Source organism: Mytilus edulis, chromosome 8, assembly GCF_963676685.1.
Source record: "Mytilus edulis chromosome 8, xbMytEdul2.2, whole genome shotgun sequence".
NCBI classification, from domain to species: domain Eukaryota; kingdom Metazoa; phylum Mollusca; class Bivalvia; order Mytilida; family Mytilidae; genus Mytilus; species Mytilus edulis.
The window spans coordinates 26,518,763-26,538,852 of NC_092351.1; the positions used below are offsets into that span (position 1 = coordinate 26,518,763).

At 31.2% G+C, this 20,090-nt stretch overlaps 1 protein-coding gene across 1 annotated transcript; it reads left to right on the top strand.

Annotated features, from left to right (window-relative positions):
• Positions 1–3,363: 3,363 nt before the first annotated feature.
• Positions 3,364–19,594, top strand: LOC139485217 (uncharacterized). Its single transcript, XM_071269498.1, has 9 exons — positions 3,364–3,545; positions 7,638–8,044; positions 10,013–10,146; positions 11,361–11,500; positions 15,311–15,407; positions 15,873–16,025; positions 16,891–17,063; positions 17,718–17,886; positions 18,725–19,594. The coding sequence occupies exons 1-9, from the start codon at positions 3,496–3,498 to the stop codon at positions 18,911–18,913; spliced, it is 1,512 nt and encodes a 503-aa protein (XP_071125599.1). The 5' UTR covers positions 3,364–3,495; the 3' UTR covers positions 18,914–19,594.
• Positions 19,595–20,090: the final 496 nt, after the last annotated feature.

A 20,090-nucleotide genomic window follows, 5' to 3' on the forward strand; every position in this document is an offset into this window, starting at 1 on the left:
GTTAGGTTTAGTATTTTTAAAGTTTGATCAAATTTCTAAACTATCAAATTTAAAAATGATATTTAGAATTTTAATATTTTAATTATTTGGTTAAAATTTCTTAAAACTTTTATACAATTTGGAATTTTGATATTTTAAAACTTTGATTAAAATTCTAAAAATCTAAAATTACAAAAGTTTTTAAAACTTTGAATTGATAAGTGTTACACAAACCATTCGGCATATCAATGAACCCCAATAATTCAATTTTTTGTGAAATCAAACAAAGTTTAATTTTGGACCCTTTCATCGGGACCTCAATCCGGACCAATTTAAAAACGGGGCCCCAATCCCAAAACTTAATATACAGTTAGATTCAGCATATTAAAGAACCCCAACAATTCAAGAGTAAAACCTCTTTGAAATTGGTCAAGAAATAAGCAGTTAATATAAAGTACTAGAAAAATATTGTTTTGGCCCCTTTTTGAATCCTAATTACTAAGCAGTGAGGACCCCCCCCCCCCCCCCCCCCCCAATCAATCTCAACCTTCTTTTTTTTTGGTATGGAACCTTGTGGTACAATTTCATTAGGATCCATATACTCACACCAGGTGCACACAAGTTATTGTCTTGAAACTAAAAAAATACTTAATTTGGGCTCCTTTTTATGCCCTTAATTCCTAAACTGTTGGGACCATAACCCTCAAAAATAACACTAACCGTCCTTTTGTGGTTTCAAACCTTGTGTTTAAAATTCATAGAGATCCATCCACTTTTTATAGTCCGGAAACTAAGTGGCTACGGGCAACGCGGACGACGACGACGTGATACCTATATTTGTTTTGCGGTCGTATTTTTTTGCGATCGTATACTGACAAGTGGGGCGAGTTGGTGAATAAGTGGGGCATCTGGCATAATAACACCAGTTTGTAAAAAAGGAAAAGACGGCAAAATAATGGACAGCTATCGGGGTATAACGGTTTCCTCTGTTCTGGGAACACTATTTGAACATGCACTTCTTGAAAAAAATATAGATCCAATCTCGAATGTATCTTCTCAACAATTTGGTTTTACCTCTGGTCTTTCCCCCACCATGGCTGCTCTGTTGATATCTGAGGCACATATGAATGCAAAAAGGATGAAAGAAATTCTCTTCTTGACAGCATTGGATACTCAAAAAGCTTTCGACGTAGTCAACCACAGCATATCCTTCTTGATAAACTCTTTCAAAAAGACATTCCTCCTGAAATTTGGGAAACTATATACGAAATGTACAACGACCTGACTTCAAGGGTTAATTGGAAAGGCCAACATAGCAATAGCTTTCCAATAGCTTTTCCTTTGCAAATATTGGTTTATATCTGGGCACAAATTATGCAGGATGTCCTACGTGCGCAGATGATATCCTACTTTTATCTAACTCTGATGAAGAAATGAAAATCATGATCAATGTAGTAGACTCATATTCGAAAGAACATCAATATAATATCCACCCTGAAAAGAGCGTTCTCATTAAACAAAATGAAAATTCCAAAAACTCTAGGAAATCATCCATATGCTCCTGGTCTCTTGGGGACAAGTCCGTTTCAGAGACAGATAAGTCCTCACATCTAGGTATTATAAGATCATCAAAAAATGAAAATATAATAAATCTGAAAGACCGCATTAGTTTAGCCCGAAGAACATCCTATTCTCTTATGTCAACAGGAGTACATGGCACAAATGGCTTGAATCCAAGGATTTCCTATAGTATTTATAGAATCTACATATTACCCCGTCTGCTCTACAGTCTAGAAGTTTTACCTCTTACGATCAGCCAAATCAACGACTTGGGTGACTTTCATTTACTTAGTATCCTTCTTAAAAAATATTCAGGCTCTACCAACAAGAACAGCTTCGGATGCGGTATTCTCACAACTGGGTGCCCTACCTATAAAGACCATTAAGCCTTCTGCATTCAATCCTAGCGTCTGAAAATCAAAATCTTAGGGATATCTTGTTGCGTCAGTACCGGCTAGAAATTTGCAATGGAACTTTTCTACACAGAACAGAAAATGTCCTGCTTCAATATAGCCTATCAAGCATTGATGAGCTTCTAATATTTCTTCCAACAAAAATTAAATGGAAACAATCCGTCATACATGCTATTAATACATTCTGGAGTAATAAATTTAGATCTTTAAGTAGAGAAAAATCAACTCTGACTAGGGTCTGTGCTGACATTATCAATATAGGAGAAATACATCCAGTTTGGAAAACAGCAACAGAAATTCCGGGAGATACAAAAAAAGCCATAACAAAAGCTAGAATACTAACTGGGACCTACCTTTTACAAGCAACCAAAGCTAAATTTAAAATAGGAAGTGCGGACCCAATCTGCCCGTTTGCAAACTCGAGGAAGAAAACCTTCTACATTTCATAACTAGATGTCCATCTCTGGAAGGGGTCCGTAGGACTTTTTATGCCCCATTAAAACAGGCTGTTATAAATAAAATTGGGATTAATCAGTGGAAAACAAATTTTAGAAATAGGGAAACATTAAGCCAATTAATTGTTGACTGCAGAAAATTAGTGGGTTCTATACTTCCTAACAACAATTTTTTTTAAATATGGTTGAAACAATTTCTAGGAATCTGTGTGATAAATTACATCAACAGAGGTTAACTCAGATCAATTCTCTATCATAATTTAAACATCCATTAATCATCATATGGAATTGAGCTTTCTTTCCATCCTTTTCAGAGCACAAAATAGTGGCGTACATAAAGTTCAGTTAAAAGTGAGAAGTACATATAGAGGACAGTTGAGACATAGATCGATGTACTAAGGAAAACATTGTTATTAACAATAATAAACGTAATATGACAGACAATTGCTGTATCAAAGTGGTAGCTTATGTTCTGAATATAGAGACATGCAGAGGATTAATAGTGTCAGACCACGGTTTTACTAATGTCATAAAGTGAATCAGTGTAATTTTAGATTTTAGACTATTTTTTTAACGAAGTATCAAAGTGAATAACTTTTAATATTGTCCGTCGTCTTTTAATATATGCGTTTTATACTGTGATATAACAAAGTGATTTTAGCTGTATAAGTCCGTGTAATATAAGCCCACTGTGTGTATAATCAAGAAATTGATGTGCTCCTAATAACAGGAGGAAGTTACTGAAAGAAGAAGAAGAAAGAATGAAGAAGTTATTCGTAGACTTGCCCTGTAATGTTGGGTTAACTACGAAAGTATTATAATATCAACATTTTTTCCATGTGGATATTCTGCCAAGTCTTGACTTTTTTAAATAATCATTATGGTTGTGCACCTTATAAGCAGGAGGAAGATACAGAGGAGAAGAAGAAAGGTTTAGCACAGTCAGATAAGTTTCCTTCTCATTTCTATCAGGGCCCCTAGAAACGTGCCACAACAAACTAATTAACCTGAACTAGCTGGACCTCCCAGTTGACCAGAAATAAGTGAATACGAATGCAAGAAAAAGCAATCAGATAGTTTATGAAAGAATGGAAATAAAAGAAGAAAAACCGACAGTCTTCATTGCTATTGAATCAGGGTAAAATTCATACTATTAAAATAACACAGTTTTGCCTGCATTCAGAGAAAATTTCCTGGTGTAAACACAGCCATTTTTGTTAAAGTGTAACGTAAGGGTACCCAAATTGCACCGAGTACCCAAATTGCACCTATTTAGAAAAAATAGCAACAGAAATCTTACAAGATTTCCTAGAGACTAAACAATTTGTATTTTTATGATTTGATACTATGCACGTCTTTCAACATAGGTAAACATATTTAGATATACACAAAACGTTCACAGTATTTATCAACAGATGGACTGTTTACTGAAAAAGCAAAATGTACGAAAACGTCACCATGCGACGTCATCAAAACGTCATCTTTTTAAAATTAACAAATACAATATATTATAAGTATCCATTTCGTAAAATATGAAGAGTAAGCATGGACTAATATCCAATTGTTCAAAATATTTGAAGAAATTAATCAAAAGCTTGGTTATTAGACTTTTGACGGTGTGAATTTAAGCATGGATGCAATTTGGGTACTCCTCATTACAGAATCATGGATAGTTTGGAGGTTGATTCAAACCCATTTTTTTATGACTTAATATGGATTCAAAATTAAACTGGTGTACCTATACAATAAAAAAGGACAGGGCTACAAAATAAACACAGTATGGACATTTTTTTCTTGATCATAAAAAAAGGTAGATGAAAAAACTGTCAAAATAGGTGCAATTTGGGTACCGTCACGTTATAGATGAACCTTTAATAAACCCTCTTGCTGCCAAGTTTTTTTTTCTTGTTTTGTCGCGCCAAAAGCATCTTGACGTTTCTTATCTGTGACATTGCAAAACTTGTGCCTATCTGTAGAACTGTGCTATCCCGCCGTCCATAATTTTTCCCGCGTCAATGTGGCCGTAATTATGAAAACGATGTATAAGTAATTTTACGGAAGTTAAATATGCTCTAAGATTGTCATAAACAATGTTTTTAATACAAGATTATTTAAAAACACAATTTTTAACCTAATGGAAATATTTTTTTTTATCTTTCTTGTCTTAAAATAAAGTGAAAATATTATACCAATTGCTATACTACATTTACATGTAGCTTTAAAGGCGACTTTGTTTTATCTTTGTCAAGTGAAATGTATAAATGATTCTTAACCATAGTAAAATATTTATTCTCGTCTTTTTATTAGGTAATTGGTATAAATACTGTAAAAAAATCTCTCAAATCATTATATAAATGGCAAAACAACGGCACTCAATGAAAATGAAAATAAAAACAAGCATGTACAAATTCATAAAAATAAATAAAATCTCTGAGCAGCTGATCTATGATACTATGAACTACTTCTTGTTGTAAAGTATCAAACGTGTCATATAAAAATTATCATGATTTCAATCCTTGTTTCGGTAGGTGAGGAAATATTTTTTACATAAAAATTATTATCCATATTCATTTTGCTTATTTTTTTATCATGTTTACCATAAGTTTGTTGACCACTTATTGTTCAAAATTTTAGAGAATACAAATTTTAAAAAAACATAGTAAAAACGAGGAAAGAAATTCTCTAAAATGAATTTCTATTGTCTACAAGTGAACCTGAATCAATAATAATTCATTTTTTCATTTACTATGATAAAGTACACACTGTAATTGACATACACGAAATATCTTTAAATTTGTTAATTGATAAATTGTTCTCTTCTCAACGTTCAGTGGCAAATATTTCATGCAATATTAAGGACGTCTGAAATTCAATATACAATAAATCTATTGATCAATGAGTCCTACAAAGTAAAAGATCTGTGGTGAATGCCAGAAAAAAGAGGTTGCCACTGGGAAAGGATATCTATGATATATATGATAGGAATAGAAGTCACTGTGTCTACTACTAATTTAACATCCCCATTTCGAATGAAAATAAACATTTTTAAGGCAGTGCCTCCATGATAAAACAGATTTAAAATGTATTGAAATATCGTATGGCAATACAAGTAGATCGGTTAACATGTGTGTACTTTTACCCAAAAAAATCTCAATTGTGGTATTTGAGCCCTAAATAAATTATCCAGTTCTTTTAAATAAAGCGTGTATGGTGTATTGTGAATGAATATTAATATTTAACGTTATCAAGTATAACAGTTACCTTTTCTATGATTATTTATCAGGGATAAGATTTTTTCTTTATATGAGATATTCTGATTGATAGATGTACAAAAAAAAAAGTAAAACAAATTTCTCGAAAGAATGCAACATTTTTTATGAAAATGACGAACTAGATAATTAGTAAACAACTTAAAATAATTGTTATTATAGTTCTTACAAGCTTATGATCCTGTATCATTTCTTGACATCTGTTTTAAGTATATTTTTAAAGCATTTTATTCAGTTTGCTTCATTCCTGCCAAAATCGCCCTTTTGAAGCTGTATTTTGAACTTGTCAGTGCCCCTGAGTATTGTGACGTTACAATGGACCTTTGACGTTCTACACAATCAACAAGATTTGTGTGTAGAAGCCATAAATGTACCTTTGGCAGCAAGAGGGTTAAATAGTTTGTGTCATGTTTTACAATTCAGAAATTCTTTAAAAAAAAAAATTCTAGCAATGTGTCCAATTGCAAGAGACAGTGCAACAAATGCTATATATGATAAAAGATCAGAAAAAGCCTGAGGCCACTGATGAGTCATCAACACAAGTGCATCATCTGGAGGCTTCAGCTGGCTTATTAACAAAAAATGTATGCTACTTCAGCATTATGGATGTCACACTGAACTCCAAAACATATATACATTTAGTAATTAAATATATAAATGAACCAAAATTTACAAGACCATTAAAGGCCGGAGGTTCCTCACTAGGGACAGGTGTAAAAATGTGCCAGGGTTAAAAAACTAGTTTTGATTTTAAATTGGTCATTAGAAGAGAATATGGATCATGAAACACTTAATGAACAGAATTGAATCCACTCTTCAAATTCTGTTGATGATACATGTATATGTTATAAACTTAATGACTAAATAGCAACTTTTAAAATATGGTGTGAAAATAATGATATGATTCTAGATAATAAAAACTCCAAATCTATGTTAGTTCACATAGGAATTTTCAAAGCATATAAGAAACTTTGAAGATAGAATACAGTGGAATTCTTATACAAAATGTAAACAGTGAACAATTACTTGGCATCATAATTGATGATTGTCTTTCATGGAATCAACAAATAAACAAAGTACAAAAATGTATATATGTATTGTGATTTCAACTAGACTAGGTTTACTAAATCGATTGAAGCATTATATTCCAAAAAAAAGTTTATGTTTATTTTATAATAGATATGTACTTCCTCTCTTTGATTATTGCTGTACAACATGTACAACATGTACAATATGTACAATATGAACAGAAACAAGTAGTCTAAATAATGGTTAAAATTACAAAAAAGACCAGCCAGAATCATTCTTAACAAACCATGTGATACACCGTCAAAAACTGTATTTAACCAATTAGGATGGTTAACTTTTCAAAAAAGAATCACATATATCACAAAGGAGTATTAATGTATAAGTGTGTAAATAGTATTACATCTGATTATCTTTGTCAATTATTTTACAATAACCAAAATGTTTATGCAACATATTCTTTGCGTTCATCTGACAATAAGTCACAATAATTGTCTTTTCATACCTCGTCCAAGAACCAATTTTATGAAAAAAACATTTCAGTATACCGGTTCATTGGAACAGCATTCCTGTAGAAATCAAAAAGATAGAAATGACAGAAAACAACAGTTCAAACAAAGTTATTTTAATTTCTTGTTTAATTCCTAAACTAAAAATGTAATTATCAGATGAAATTTATCTATATTTTAAAAGATTCCATTTATTTGTCTTGTATATATCTGACATTAACAAAATATGTTTTTGAAACGATTCTGTATGTTTTTTTGCCATTTGTTTTGCATAAAAAGTTTTATGTATGTAAATGTATATATTATATTATTGTTATATTTTGAATTATTCAGAGGGCATCAGGGGAGATTAGTATTAAACTTACTGATTTTACCCTCTTTAAATAAAGCATTTATTATTATTACATTAGGATTATGTCATTTCAGTTTGTTAGAATCTGTCCAGGCAATATCAGCAGCTGAAGGATCTTCAGTATTTTCTCTACAAGATGATAAAGGATACACACCTGCTCACTGGGCATGCTTCAGAGGTCATGAAGAAATAGTCCGGTTAATATTAGACAGCAATGGACCTATAGATAAGCCTAGCAACAATGAACTAGGGGCCCATCCAATTCATTGGGCATGTGTGAATGGACATGTAGCAATAGTTGATATTTTACTCCAGGCAGGTGTTTCTGTCAATGTTGTTGACAATAAAGGATGTACACCTATAATTATGGCAGCTCAATATGGCCATACAGTGTTAGTAAGTTTCTTGATGGGAAAAGGTGCCAAGCCACATAATGTAGATGAAGATGGAAACAATGTCTTACACTGGGCTGTGTTTTATGGTAAGAAACAACATTTTTATTTAAAAAAAAACTGATTTGTTTCCCCTGCCCCCTAAAAAAAAACAAGAAAAAGAGACAAAAAAGAAACATGTCACCTGGTTGTTTTAGATTTTGCATATAATCATAGCATGCAATAGATATACTGTGGATTCATCATTATTTGTTAGATGCCAGTTTTCATGGCTTTCGTGGGTACAGTTGAACCACAAATTCAAATGTTCAACGAATTACAAATGTTCCATAGGCTTTGTATAAAGAGATTGGCAGACAACAAAAATCAAATCTCCACGAAAATGCAAGTTTTTCTTAATCAATGAAAATTAATACCCACTAAAATAAATGATTCCATAGTATATAGTTATTCAGCTGATCTGTTATATAATATTCCATCTTCATGCCTTATATACACATGGAAAAAAGTATTGCAACACCTTGATTTTTTAAAACTTGAAAAATCAGCCTCTTTTTTTGGATGAAATATAATAAAATACGTGTATAATATTATCGAAACATAGTTTATGATAACATTGGCATTGAAACGAACAAAAAATGTTTGAAAAAAAATGATTTATATAACCACAATTTTAATAACAAAATGAAGTGTTTTTTGTACAAAAAAATGCATTTTATAACTTTTACTGTAGTCGAACTTTACAATGTCAGACATTTCAAAATTAATCTTCAGATGACTGTTCACATCATGGTTGGTCGTTATACGCCAAAGACTTAGTACTTTGTGCGCAGCCTCCATTCAAACGGATAACCGCATCTAAACGTCTTCTGATTCCTGCCATAAATCGACTAATTTGTTGCTAAGGAAGCAGCAACCATTTCTGATGAAGGGCATTGTTTATTTCATGATGTGTTTGAACTGGGGTGTCCTTTCGCGCATTTTCCGCCCAAAAGTGTCCCAAACATGCTCGATATGGTTCAAATCCTGGCAACGATCGGGCCAAGGAAGATGAACAGAATTCCATTTGAACATTGGATCTTCCTCCACGATGCTAATTTCCAACTTTGACGAGCTCTGCACTACAACTGTGTCTTATCACACGATAACCAGTAGCAATGAGTCGATCTCGAACAGTTCTTGTTAAAAGACTCCTGTATGGCCACCACTCTCTTTTTAGGATTGTCTTGTATGCAATGGGTTTCCTTCTGACCAACCTTCATTATGCTTGATTTTCCCTAGCAAATGGTATAGGGGGTCTTCATTATCTCGGAAGGCCTTTAACAGTGTTTATTGCCTGATTTTTTATTCTCAAAACGACTTATAGTGGAATGGTGATGACCAACAATGCGTGCAGTTGTTAAGCGACACCCCTGCTTCTCTTATGCTGATAATCTGTCATCTTGCTGCAGTTAAGAGTTGTCAAGGACCCATTACAAGGTGTTAATCACTTTACTTTAAAAACTTGGTTATTTAAAGTGTTGAAAACATCTGTTTTGGTGTTTACGGGTACAGTAGCTGCATGCGCAGAAAAAAACTTATCGAGTCGATATTTATTGATTAAACTCAGGTGATACTTAAATAATGTTTAACTAGTTCTATTTTACCAAATTATATCACAAAAAAATAAAGAGTGTTTTTTTAATTTCAATTTCAATTTGGTGTTGTAATACTTTTTTCCATGCGTATATATCATGTACTGTGTTATGATGCTAGATGAAAACTGATGAGGAAAGGTAACACCTGGCAACCTGAAGCTTGATTTTGTCGAGCCTAGGTGTTCAAGTGGTCTAGTGCAACGGGCATATTGCAAGGAGATTTGGTGCCATGATATCCCAGAAGTGATCTAGTGACTAGAGAAAGTTGAATAAGTTCACTTCATCTTAAAGTAACCCGCTAAGCACCGGACATTGTATATGAAGATATATACATTGTAGTTTTGAAGACATGAATTCTTAACACAATCAGCTTATATAAATAATACATAATTATTGCAATGTTGTATTTTAAACTTTTAGGTCATATGGAACTAATGAGATATTTGATCCATTGTGGTCTGAATCCTAAAGAAATAAACAAATATGGACAATCAACATTACACCTTGCTTGCTTGAATAATAACTTGAAAGCTGTTCAGGAATTGCATGTTAAGGTTTGTTATTGTGAAATTCATATTAAATACAATCAAACTGTTTTGTTAATAAATATAAAAAAAGATGTGGTATAATTGCCAATGAGACAAAGCTCCATAAGAGACAAAATGACACAGAAATTAAAAACTATAGGTCATTGTATGGCCTTCAACAATGAGTAAAAATCATACCACTTACTCAGCTGTAAAAGGCCTAGAAATGACAAATGTACAAAACTAGAAAACTAACAACATGAGTTATGTAAAAAAATAATGAATGAAAAACAAAAATGATACACCGCATCAAATGACAACCACCGAATTACAGGCTTCTGGCTTTGGACAGACAGAGACAGAATGTCTACATGTCTGACTGAAATTCTGATAAACACTCCTTGTAATCAAAAGAGTTTAATGCAGCAACTTTTTTGCACATGGGTAAAATTTGGATATTAAGCATGAAGTGTATCCTTGGCATAAATGCTGTTTATTTGTGTAAATAAAGGATTTGTATAGACAAATCTTTGTGTAATCTATTTGCAAATGGAATATTTAAATTTTTTACCATTTTACAGGACTTTCAATTTTTATTTTAAAAAAACAACCTGAAAATTATCACATTAATACAGCAATTGATTATTCTAAACTGATAGAGTATAAACAGTCAAAAATACCAAAAATTTCATTGTTATTATGCTGATCTTACCAATGTCATTGATTCGATTTGTTTATAATCTATCATGGGGATTTTGTTTTAAACTTGGATATAAATTTTCATTAATTACCGGTAGTAATCATGATCAGTGTATAATCAAAGCGCTCTGTTTATAAGAGTAAGTAAGCTTATATATTTTAATTGTTTAAAACTATCTTGAAATTGAATATTCAACCCATAATATAGAATATTTTCATTTTGTTGTGCCTATTTCATAGTCCTTTAAATTCCAAATACTGTGGATTAATTTATTTTCGTGGGTATCAATTTTCGTGGATTGAGGAAAACTTACATTTTCATGGTTTTGCCAATCTTTTCATACAAAGCCTATAGAAAATTTGTAATTCAATGAACATTTGAAAATCTTGGTTAACAAGTATTAACAAAAGCCATGAAAACTGGCCATTGTATACAACGAATAATAATGAATTCACAATAGATCAGTTCTTATCAGAACAACTTGTTTTACAAAATTTATCCAGTAATTTTCAGTTTATGTTGTTTATATTTTATTCTTTAGCATGAGTTAGACATCAATAAAGCAGACACAGATGGAAGGACTCCATTGATGTTAGCGTCTGCTAGCAATAACACAGAAATGGTAGATTATCTACAAAAACAAATAAAGAAAAACAAGTTTTTTTCTAAGATAGATCTAATGTAAGTAGACATTATTTCATGAAATATTTCTTGTTTAATACAAAAAAGGTGAATCTCATCTCATCAAAGTGTTGTTTATACATGTATTTCACAAGTCAAGTGATTTGTTTGTCTGATAAGTGCTTACATTTCCTTTATTGAGTGTTGAATGAACTTACTTATAGATTGAAGGAAATTACAAGTCTGTCTCATACTGAAAGTATTTATGGACTAAGATTTCAGCTACATTATGGAACACTCATTATAATCACCTTTCCCTCCATGTTTTTTTAAATTTAGGTGGATTCATTATCCTTCTCAGTGAATTAATTCTAGTGGATTTTAGCAGTTTTGATGAAATTTTCAATGGAATCAAATTAAATATCCAATACAAACACGGATCCAGCCATTTTAAAAAGGGAGGTTCCCAACTCAGAGTAATGGGGGGTTCCAACTATATGCTCCCATTCAAATTCATTGATCGGCCAAAAAAAAGGGAGGTTCCAACCTCTGGAACCCCACCCCCCTGGATCCGCCACTGCAATAGATTTGTGAGCATTTATCAATAGCATGAAATCAAGTACCTTATGTAATTCTTGTTTACCTAAATCAAAATAATTGTAGGTCACAAAAATAAATGAATCCAAAGTTTATTAAAGTTGAACTAGTTAGAAAGAGAAATCAGTCTTTTTTCAGAGAAGAGATATAGACATTCTCAAACATCCATCTAATGAACATATTTTCATTCAAATTTCTTTAGATTCATTGATTTTCTTACCTTCAACAATTTTGGTATTTTGTGAGCTTGCACTTATGGTTAGGTTTTTAAACACAATACAAAATCCACTTTTGAAAATAGAGGTCTTTGACCTTTAACCCTCTCCCCAGTAGAAAATTAAGAAAAAAAGGAAAAGGTCTGACTTTATTGTGGAAAGATCCTACATTTAACAGGTGCAAAATTCAAAAATGATTTGTCAAAATGTATGTTTAATATCTTTTCGATTTTCTAGACTAGCTATATATTGGAAATCCTTAATTAGTCCAATTTTCTTCTATTCTTGGCCACAAATACATGAATGAAATAAATTACCTAATTCCCAAGGACCATTATCAAGCCAGATGTTCCTTTTTTATTTTGTTTGCTGCTTTCAATGGAATTTTAGTGTGTATACTATAACAATAAGGACAGTTGATGTGAAAACTTTATTTAAAAAATGAGATAACGAATGAACTTTTAGTTTAAACATAATGTACTTTTAGATACATGTAGCAGTGACAACAAATAATACTATTGTTGGTAAGGATTTGTTTTCTAAATAGATTTTTATATATTATACATGTATGTGCTGACAATAATACAGAGCATCTTGATTTCCTTGGCTTCAGAACTGTAAAATCAGTTATTAGTTATAGACTTAAAACTTGCAATATTTGTGAATTTAACTTAATGTTGACAGAATGGCATACCAGGGTACATATTATTTTCATTATTATACATACTGTGGATTCATTATTATTCGTTGGAACTTGGATACCAATTTTTTCATGGATAAAAAAGAACAACAAATTTAATTGTCCAACAAACTACATATTTTCTATGGGGTTGTATGCAGATTTTGGCAAAACCATGAAATCAAATATCAATGAAAATACAGGTTTTCATCAATCCACGAAAATTGGAATCAACGAAATAAATGAATCCACAGTAATGTTTGCTTAAACAAAAGTGCTGTGCATTCTGAAGCCAATGTATCTTCTAGATGTGCTGCATCTGAAGGGATTGTAAAATATTAGACTACTGGTAGTGTTTTATTATTGAATAGTTATTGGTAAGTATATTTGTTATCAATTATATGTTTTTTAATTGATCTTGTATACATTAAATGCTTGATGCTAACTTTGCTGCTGGATTATAATGCATTGCTATTTGGTTTATGCTTTTAATTGATTTGAATTCAAATAACTGCTTAATGGCTGTTTCATTTTATGATATGTTGCACTTTGGGAAGGCACTTTTGGATATTTTTTTTTTATATTTTGAATGCATTTTCACATGCAAAGCAAGGTACAATTTCCACATGGGATTTCAAAGTGCCTTCTTTTTATGAAGATTAAACATGTTTTAATGAAACATTCCTAATTATTTGCTTGCTTGCCATGTTTTTACACTATTGAAATTGTTTTATGTTTGCAAAAAAGTTGACATGTTTTGATGAGTAATGAGTAAGATAGATGCCAACATGATATTTCAAATACAAACAGTATTCCATTTAACTTTTAAGTAGATTGGTGTATTTGTTTTTTGCCCTTACTTATGCAATTGAATTCAATATTTTATTTACGTCTCACCTCATGTATAAAATTACACAATACATTTATAAAAGATACATTTTGTATACATAGGCCAATCTGTACAGATTTTTGAGAGACGATAATCAACTAAAAATCTTAAAAGAACTTGTCTAAGATCATTGTAAACGGGACAATGTAAAATAACATGATATTCATATTCAACAGTATTATGGGGATGTCTGTCAATGCTAAAGTTTTTAAAGGATTGGAATATATTATCATTCAATCACTTCATTCACTGGCAGATCTAGAAATTTTCATAAGTGGGGGCCCACTGACTGCCTAAGGGACGCTGCCATTTATACATTTTGGGAAAATTGTCAGCACAAGATCTTACACAAGTCATTAGGGAGGATATACAATGTATGTTTCTGACACAACCACGATCCAATGTATTGTTACTTTTATACATCCTTCAAAAGAAGTTTCTGGTACACAACTTTTACATGTTAAAATAAAAAAGAAAGTCTTACAATGCTATTTAGACTTTGTTGAAAATTAATTTTTTATTTTGCTATTTAGTACTGTAAATTCAGAAATTATTGCGAGGTTTTTATTATTGCGAATAATGCGACAGAGTTGTAAACGCAATAATTAAAACTCGCATTTTGTAATATCTTAACTAAATTAAGCATGACTTTTCTCAAAATCGTAATAATTAAAATCGCATTTAATTTAAAATGACAAAATCGCAATAATAAATGAACGCAATAATTTCTGAATTTACAGTATTATGATATTTATATATTATAGAAATTGTTTTCAAGTTATAGATTGTACAAAATCAGATTTATACAGGAGGATGCACAAAGTATGTCCAGAATAAATGATTACATTTTATGGAAAAATTGAGAAGATAGTTCTTGTTAAATACTTAATGGAAACAAAATTTAAAATAAATTTGACTTCTGCAGCCAAATTGTTGCTACATAGCATGAAAAATAAAGGAAAAAAAAACAATTAAAAAATTTATCTCCCATCATAAATATTTTGTTTAGACCTAAACCTTTTTCTATGTTAGCAATGAATGTTTTATCTTATATTATTTAATAGAGTTTTTACCCTAAAATAAAGTAGCATGTATGTCCTCATTTGAATGAAATTCTGAAACAAATTAATTTTATCAAAGTTAAAATCTTTACCAATCATTAAAAGTCCAAGATAGCGTTTGCATTTTCCATTTTTCAAAACATTCTGTATTTTGTAATAAATATGATTGGCTATAGTCTTATAAAGTACAGTTTAAAAGTTAATAAATTTATATGCTTCCTTTGCTTATTGGATACTAGCTACTTCAATGGCAATCATATCACAACTTATTTTATTTATATTAAAATGCATTTCGTCATATATACAGTGTTATTGGTTGGATTATGCGTCGTAAAGTTAAAACAAATATATGCATCTTTAAACAAAAAAGGTTCAGTTATGATTTGTGAGTAAAGTTATCTGTTTTCTACAACATGTTTTTAATTACAGATCTTTAGCTTTTAATACACTTGGCAGTGGAAGGAAATCAGTTTTGTTTTTCATGATTAATTTTCTGTGTTGGGGCTATCCAATGTATGTTGGACTGGTAAGTTAAACTATTTAAAAATAGAATGCTTTTATTTATACTTTTATTGTAAGTACATTTTGTATGGAGCATTTAATTCTTACAATACAATTTTTATGCTGCAACCATGAAATTAAAAGTTATATCAAACTTTTCATTTTTTTTTTTTTTTTTTATGCAATGTTTTTTTTAGTTATTGCACGTGAATAGATTAAACATGTTCAAAATGGGGACATTGGAATAAGTTCCTTTATTCATGGTAGAAATTGTAACAGTAATAGTAGATTTACAATATGGTCTTTGAAGGCAAGAAATCAAAAAATAGAAAATAAATTAAAACATTCCTGTATGAAGGGTTGTAATTGGATGGTCCTTCTTGTAGTAACTTTCCTTATAAAAATAAAAGCAGCATAATAGTATATTACCGGTATTTCAAAGTTACAAATACTTTGTATGAGGTAATATTTTCTGATTTTCTATTTTCAGTGTTTACCATATACTTGGTCTGACTTTCCTATGTTACATGTGGTGTTTCTTTTTTTCAACATTGTATTGTGGATTTGTTTGTTCCATGCCAGTACAACAGATCCAGGATATTTACCAAGAAATGTACCAGAGTATGACATGGCCATAAAACAGGTAGGTCTGATTATCAGGATTATTGAAGCATACTTTCATTAGTCATGATAGTGTAAATAGAGAAAGAAAAAATCACACCCCTTCCAACAAAAATAAGATACATTAATTGATAAATAGTTAATTATTTAAAAAAAAAAAAAAGAAGTAATAGGTATTCTTAAATTGAAAATAATGAATATATAGAATAATATAAATATTCAGACTCAGCTTAAAATGTCAAATCTAGAATTCATGTGAAAATAATGATAAGTGACAGAAAGGATATCCAGAGATTTTTCTGTATTATTAACCCTGTAACATAAAATGAATAATCATAAGGGAGGATAGGTTATGTACATGCTACCTCTAGGGTAGAGAGCCATATTCAATTGTCTTGATCTAGAAGATGTAGAGGGGAGTCAAGGGACACACAAAATATCTCTTCTTAACTCTGTGGACAAGTGGTATAAGTAGTCGGACTACTGTATCACTAGCCTGTCAAAACTGAGATTGTGAGTTCAATTCCTGCATGTGGCAGGTGAGCTGAACTTAGACTATAGATTTTCATACTGAAGGTCGTGGATATGTTTGGGCACTTAGGCATCTTCCAGCAATGAAAAGTGACAGCTATGAAATAGCACACAGTGGCGGATCCAGAACTTTTCCTAAGGGGGGGGGGGGGGGGGGGGGGGGGGGGGCCGCTCCAGTCATGCTTCAATGATTCCCTTTATAATCAACCAAATTTTTACCACGAAAGGGGGGGGCCCGGGCCCCCCAGGGCCCCCCATGGATCCGCCTATGGCACAATAGTGTTGAAAGTGGTGTCAAACACCAATCAATCAATCAATATAATTCTTAAAGATTTTTTTTTTACTTTATTTTGCAGCTAGTCATTTGTAGTGATAAAACTGTAGGACAAAATTTACTCTGTACACTGTGCCACACATGTCGTCTCGTTAAGCCACTACGATCCAAACATTGTAGAGTTTGTAACAGATGTGTAAACGTGTTTGATCATCATTGTCCATATATATACAACTGTGTAGGATATAAAAATAGGTAGGTTTGGATATTTATCTTAGCTGCTGTGTTATTAAGTTATTTTTGTATATTTCTTCTGAAAACTTTCTATTGATCTTTGAGTTCTAAATTTACCTTTACAATTTGTCTTGATACAACACCTTAAGACTATATAACTAATAAGTTATTACATCAAATATGGCAGATTATTTCTTTGTTCATTAAATATATTGTGTGTATGATTTTTAAAATAGCACATGAATATTGAAGAGACTTTACATAATGACTTATGGGTAAAATAGGTCTTGTATGTCTATATATATATATATATATATATAACTGCAGTAAATCTGTAGCTAAAAGTTCAAGTTTAGGAGAACTCGGTAGTAATACCATAATGACTCATCAGCATAATTTGAGGTACAATTAACTATTGTTTGGTACATAGTAATAATGGAGAGAGTGAGTCTTTACTTGCTGTTTCCACCTTCAGCAGCATCAACGATTATTTAGGAGAACAACAAGTTTATGAATATGTTACAAAGGCAAGACATATCTCTGTGTTCACAATTGAAGGTATTTATTTCTATACCAATTTTATTCTGTCAATTACTAGAACATAACGTCGAACAAGGTATATATTCTCACAGACATTATATAGTTACAATGTTCACAATGTCGCATCTTTTTCAGGGGATCTTTTGCATTATTTACAACCTGTGTTTCTATAGTTTTGGCTATCAGTTTTAAGTTGAGCCTTCATACTGTCAACAACTATTTGGAATGGAACTGGCTATACAAGTTCTATGTTCTCCTGATGGGATTCTATGCTTTTTCAGCTTTTGGACTTTTTGTACTAGCGGTAAGTTTTATAACAAGTTATGATGGTAAGTTTATGGTAATAAAGTTTCAATCAAATATTTTTAATGAGTTAATCCTCTTTGGAAGTATTAAATCTATATCGGAAATTGCTCTCAAGACTTCAACTCGCTAAGATAACATAAAAAATTTAAAAGAAGAAAATACATTTTAGTTTAGTAATTATTGGCATTTGGACAGATAAAATATGTGCAACACGGGGGACACTGGAACTTTTCTTTTATTGTTTTTTATGTTTTTTTTTATGTTTGTTCACACTGAAATATTCTTTGAAAACAAGTTGTTTTTAGTAATAATGTAATCTGATTGTTTTCTGTGATATTGATAATAAGATGATGAAACTGTCGGTTAAATTCAAACTTTTATATTGCTTTTAAATGTCATTTAAGTTCTAGTTTACACATGTTAGTTTTTGGCAGACACGATTTTTAAAAAATTAACATTTTTCCAAGTGTAACAAAGAATCACACATTAAGGAAGTAAACACAAATACTGAATAAAATGGAAAATGGAAATGTGGAATGTGTCAAAGAGACAACAACCCGACCATAGAACAGGCAACAACAGAAGGTCACCATTAGGTCTTCAATGTAGTGAGAAACTCTCGCACACGGAGGTGTCCTTCAGCTGGCCCCTAAACAAATATCTATACTAGTTCAGTGATAATAGACGTCATACTAAACTCCAAATTATACACAAGAAACTAAAATTAAAAATCACACAAGACTAACAAAGGCCAGAGGCTCTTGACTTGGGACAGGTGCAAAAATTAAGTATTTTTCTGCCTTAGTATTGTATATTTTTTATGTTTGTACTTTCAGATTTATAATGCAGCCATTAATGTGACCACAAATGAAGGTTTAGCTTTTAAAAAGTATGCCTATATGCAGGATAAATTTGGAAGAGTGAAGCGTCCTTTTGACCAGGGTGTTGTCAACAATTTGCTGGATTTTTTTCATTTAAAGAATCTATCTGAAGAAAAAAGTTTAGATCAGATAACAGTGACTTAGTTTTTATCTTCATGAGTATTGTATGTGTGATATGTTTTAACTGTAAAATGTCAAGAACAATTAATTGTCTTTTTGTATGAATACATAAGATGTATAAACAAAGAAAAATCAATGTTAAAGCATCCCATCAAAACTCATATACAAACATTTATAAGATGGGAGGGACACAAATAAAATGCCAAGCTGTTAATTGCCCAAGATAATTTATTATTTTTTCAGCACAGACAGTCAATCCTGATTGATATTTTGTAAATGAACAAAACATTTAAAAAAAAATCATGGATATTGTTCTGTGAACAACACATGTCTGTCTGGCATTGTTTATTTGACTGTGACTGTATTTTGATAGAATATTGATGTGAACAGAGTCGCTAGAATGTATATTTCAATCATGATAATGCTGGCTATTGACAGGATGGTACAATTTTGGAATAATAGTTCATTATCATCACTACCTACCCAATGGAAGTATAAAAAAATGATTTATACAGATTAGTCCAATCATTTTATTCGTTCAATTTTTCTCTAGCATATTTAAAAAAATTATATTTCACACAACTTGGTCCTGCAATCAAAAATGTTAATGCATTGTACTTTTAATATCACCATGACAGTCTAAAATTGTTGTAACATGTAAACTTCAAAATATTAAAAATATTCATGGTATTTTTCTAATTTCAACAGGTCTTATTTTTATCCCCCCGCCATAGCGGAGGGGGCATAAAGTTTTACCCTTGACCATCTGTACATACGTACTTATGTACGTCCAAAAATAGGTTTCCGTTCTATAACTTCAGTTTTCCTCAACCAAATGTTATGAAACTTATACACAATGCCTATTACCACAAAACACAGATCAAATTTGAAATTTAATGGGGTCACTTTAACCTTTCTAGAGTTATGCCCCTTAAAAAATGGAAAAATTGCAACATTTTTAGTTTCCATTCTTTAACTTAAGTTTACCCCTACCAAATGTTATAATACTTATACACAATGCTTATTACCACAAAATATCGATCAAGTTGGAATTTTGATAGTGTCACTCTAATAGTTCTAGAGTTATGCCCTTTATAAATGGACAAATTACAAAAAATTTAGTTTCCGTTCTCTAACTTAAGTTTGCCTCAACCGAAATGTTATTAAACTTATACACAATGCTTATTTCGAGTTAAAATTT

What these genes read in the sequence shown, in the direction of transcription:
- LOC139485217 (XM_071269498.1), top strand. Translation starts at nt 3,496, where the DNA reads ATGGAAATAAAAGAAGAAAAACCGACAGTCTTCATTGCTATTGAATCA. An exon ending in TTCAGGAATTGCATGTTAAG is followed by an intron (nt 10,147 to 11,360) that starts GTTTGTTATTGT and finishes TTTATTCTTTAG; the next exon opens with CATGAGTTAGACATCAATAA. An exon ending in TTTTCTAAGATAGATCTAAT is followed by an intron (nt 11,501 to 15,310) that starts GTAAGTAGACAT and finishes TTTTAATTACAG; the next exon opens with ATCTTTAGCTTTTAATACAC.